The sequence below is a fragment of the Elaeis guineensis genome, chromosome 5 (assembly GCF_000442705.2).
Source record: "Elaeis guineensis isolate ETL-2024a chromosome 5, EG11, whole genome shotgun sequence".
Lineage (NCBI taxonomy): Eukaryota > Viridiplantae > Streptophyta > Magnoliopsida > Arecales > Arecaceae > Elaeis > Elaeis guineensis.
In genome coordinates, this window is record NC_025997.2 from 131063991 (window position 1) to 131067324 (window position 3334).

General features: G+C 44.3%; 1 protein-coding gene across 1 annotated transcript; it reads right to left on the reverse strand.

Moving 5' to 3' along the window:
- Positions 1-301: 301 nt before the first annotated feature.
- On the reverse strand, positions 302-2819 carry LOC105046384 (protein NRT1/ PTR FAMILY 5.6). The gene is made up of 4 exons (XM_019850652.3): positions 2587-2819; positions 2201-2418; positions 1368-1912; positions 302-1246 (listed from the first exon to the last, which is right to left on the reverse strand). The coding sequence occupies exons 1-4, from the start codon at positions 2735-2737 to the stop codon at positions 397-399; spliced, it is 1764 nt and encodes a 587-aa protein (XP_019706211.1). The 5' UTR covers positions 2738-2819; the 3' UTR covers positions 302-396.
- Positions 2820-3334: the final 515 nt, after the last annotated feature.

The window sequence follows — 3334 nt, forward strand, 5'->3', positions numbered from 1 at the left end:
AATTTTTTTCAAAAAAATAAAATGTCAATCAAATATAAACTATTTTGAAATAAATCACTTTCTCACCTCAACTAAATAAGCGAAAACCACTCTCCTAGCAATCATATTCTCAAGAATCCTTCTCTTCTCATCAAAAAAAAAAAAAAAAAATCTCAAAAATCAACTTTTCATAAATAATATTTTAAAGAAGAAAATTCTTCAAGCGAATCAAACATATCCTATATGTGAAACGTGGATTTTCTTTTCCCTTTTTAATTTAAAATATTGCACGTCCATATAATAGTTCTTACACAATAAAGCATATGTAACTATTTTTTTTATATACATGGTATTTATTTCCTCTGTACACACCCAGGCCAGCTGTAATTACGCCATACAGTGGAGACATCTCAAGAATTACCCGGTCTCTATGTCACCTTCTTCAGGAAAGTGAGTGGAGACGGTCTTGTAAGAGTACCTGCTAGCTACGTATACATAGACACAGAGGCTTAATGCATCCATTACAGCAAGCAACCAATAGAAAAGATCGAGGCGACTCTTGTTCAAATCCCTGGCAAACCAGCCAGCCCTCCCTCCCTTTTCGGTCACATGGTCAACAACAGTGATCAAGAGACTACTGAGGAAGTTGGAGACCCCTATCACACTCAAATAGAAGGCTATTCCCAGACTCCTCATGTTGTCAGGCACTTGATCGTAGAAATATTCTTGCAACCCCACCAGAGTGAACCCATCACCCACGCCCAGGATGATAAACTGAGGGGCTAACCAGAAGACGCTCATCTCGGCTTGCTCCCCCGGGGCAGCCTTCAGCCTCTTGCTTTCTACAATGGCTGCAACAATCATCGCCAAGACCGAGAACACCATGCCAATTCCGATCCTTCGAAGGATGCTTATGCCCCTCTCATCCCCTGTGGCTCGTCTCAGGAAGGGTACAAGGATTTTGTCGTAGAAGCAAACAGAGATGATCATGCCCATGGCACTGAGGGAATATATAGAGGCTGCAGGGATTTCGAAGCTTCTGCTTAGTTTTCGGTCCATTATGCTTCCTTGTTTGACGAAGAAGGTCGAGGCTTGTGCCAAGCATATACCAAATGGTAAGGAGAATAGCCATATAGGGACCATGGCAAGGACCAATTTCGCCTCCTCAACTTGTGTCACTGTTGCCAATCGCCATTGATTTAGCTTCTCGGCTGCCAAGGCGGATTCATCCTCTGTATGCTCGATTATGGCAGCCTTGTCGAGAAATCTCAAACAAAAATCCAAGACCATAAATCCAACTCAAAAATGGTAATGGATAGAATATTTGCTTTCAAAAACTTTAGGCTAAAAATGAAAAAGAGTAACCGACTGGCCCAAAGATTGCTTACCTGAGCTGATTAGTGTGGGACAGAAGCCTCTTGTTGTTCTTGCGTGTCTTGGGAACCTCGTGCAGTTGCCCAGCATCCAAAGGATGTGGAAGGTGTCTCTTGGCCATGGCTGCCACCAATACTTGTAATATGGGAGTCACCAGGCTACCATTTGGTAGTTGGTACCGATAGAATGGCTTCCCCAGGTAGAAGATCACCAGGCTGACGCCCATAGCCGAGGTTAGCACGATGTCAGCCGCACCCCAGCTCACCTTATCCTGGATATAAACAATAACAGTGACCCCTAGGAGCAACCCGCTGCACAGCAAAAAGTTCCACCAGTTGAAGTAGGACATCTTCTTCTTCCTCTCCTCAGCATCATCGTCGTCAAATTGGTCTGCTCCGAAGCTCTCGAGCGACGATTTATGGCCCCCTGTGCCGACTGAAATCGAGTACATGGCCACCAAGAAGATGATCTCATGAAGTCTTAATGATCTGTGGCAGGTCTCCAGGTTGCAGGGCTTCAAGCTCGGGACCAGTTGTGACATGGTCAAGAGGATCAGACCCTGGGAAGACAAATGCCAATCATCCTGATAAATTAGAATAAATGCTTCTTCATGTCCTATGTGATGTTTCTCGACGAATGTGAAATTGATACGCATTCAGGTTAATACGATGTAAAATTGACATGCATTCAGGTCAATTTCTTTCCCGAACGAGGTCGGTTTCCGAATTCACTTTCGTTTACAACTTGGAAGTTGGAATATATCCCTGGTGCCTGACTAGACTACCGGCCGTGTCCTAAGAATGCTGCTGCTTCTAATGAATGGAAGCAATAAAGGTGGCAATCTCACCGCGAGATAGATGAGGGAGGAAAAGATGACGGTGGAGAACCTCCCCAAGTAGGCGTCGGCGACGAAGCCGCCCACGAGCGGCATCATGGTGGTGACCCCCGACCAGTAGTTAACGTTCTTGGCTGCCGTCTTCAGCTCCTGGTGCAGAACCTTGGTCAGGTATATGATGAGGTTGGTGGAAAGCCCAAAGTAGCTCAGCCTCTCGCTGAATTCTATCGCTGCATCAAAGAATTAAACCACACACCTCAAGAACTACGTACCTAGCATGTACATTCATGTACTTGTACATAATTGACGGATGGAGCATCAAAGCAACGCTCAGGTGGTAATTAATGGCAGTTTCTCTTGTGACCATCTGCCGGGCTTATGATGACTGTAACTCTTACCTATGATGAAGAGCGATGCCTTCCAAACACCAGTTGAGGCCTTGAGAGGAGCCCTCCCCTTGTGATCAACGGATAAGTCATTGACCCGTCTCTTGTCGTCGACTTCTGACTCCAGTACTCGCGCCTTGTTGTCAAGCCAACCTGGTTCCATGGATGAAGCCGGACTGTAGCTAAAGGAGATGAAGAAGCAGAGTTAGCAGATTCGAGGGAAAGAGTTTAAGAATAGAATTTAGGCCAGTGCAGAGGCCGAGAGTAAAAGGAGCTATATGCCTTCTTTATATAACATCCATTCAGGCGACATATTCTCCCTTTTATGCAATTAGGGTCTTTGCTTTCATTTCGGAATTGAAGAATGCTCGGTCGCTGTCCAAAGACATAAGAATCGAGTCCTCTCCGGGCAAAATGAATAGAACAAGTTAAGATGGTATAGATGGTGTAGCTATCAATGGTAAAGCGAGCTATAACCAGACCATATCCACATAAGATATAGAGGTGTGACCTTGGGCTTGCTAAAGATCGACTGTGGGAGATGAAAGTTACTTCTTACCTTATCCGTAATATTGTAATCGTTAACAACTTTGAGGGTATGGTTTCAAAAAAAAGAAAAAATAAAAAATGAAGAACTTGCAGGGCACATCTTTATTCCATGTTCCCCACCTCTAGCAGGCATGTGCATGCATCGCGCATGACAGTTATGCATTATATGCCATCGCCAAAAATAAAAAAAAAACCAAAAACAAAACACACA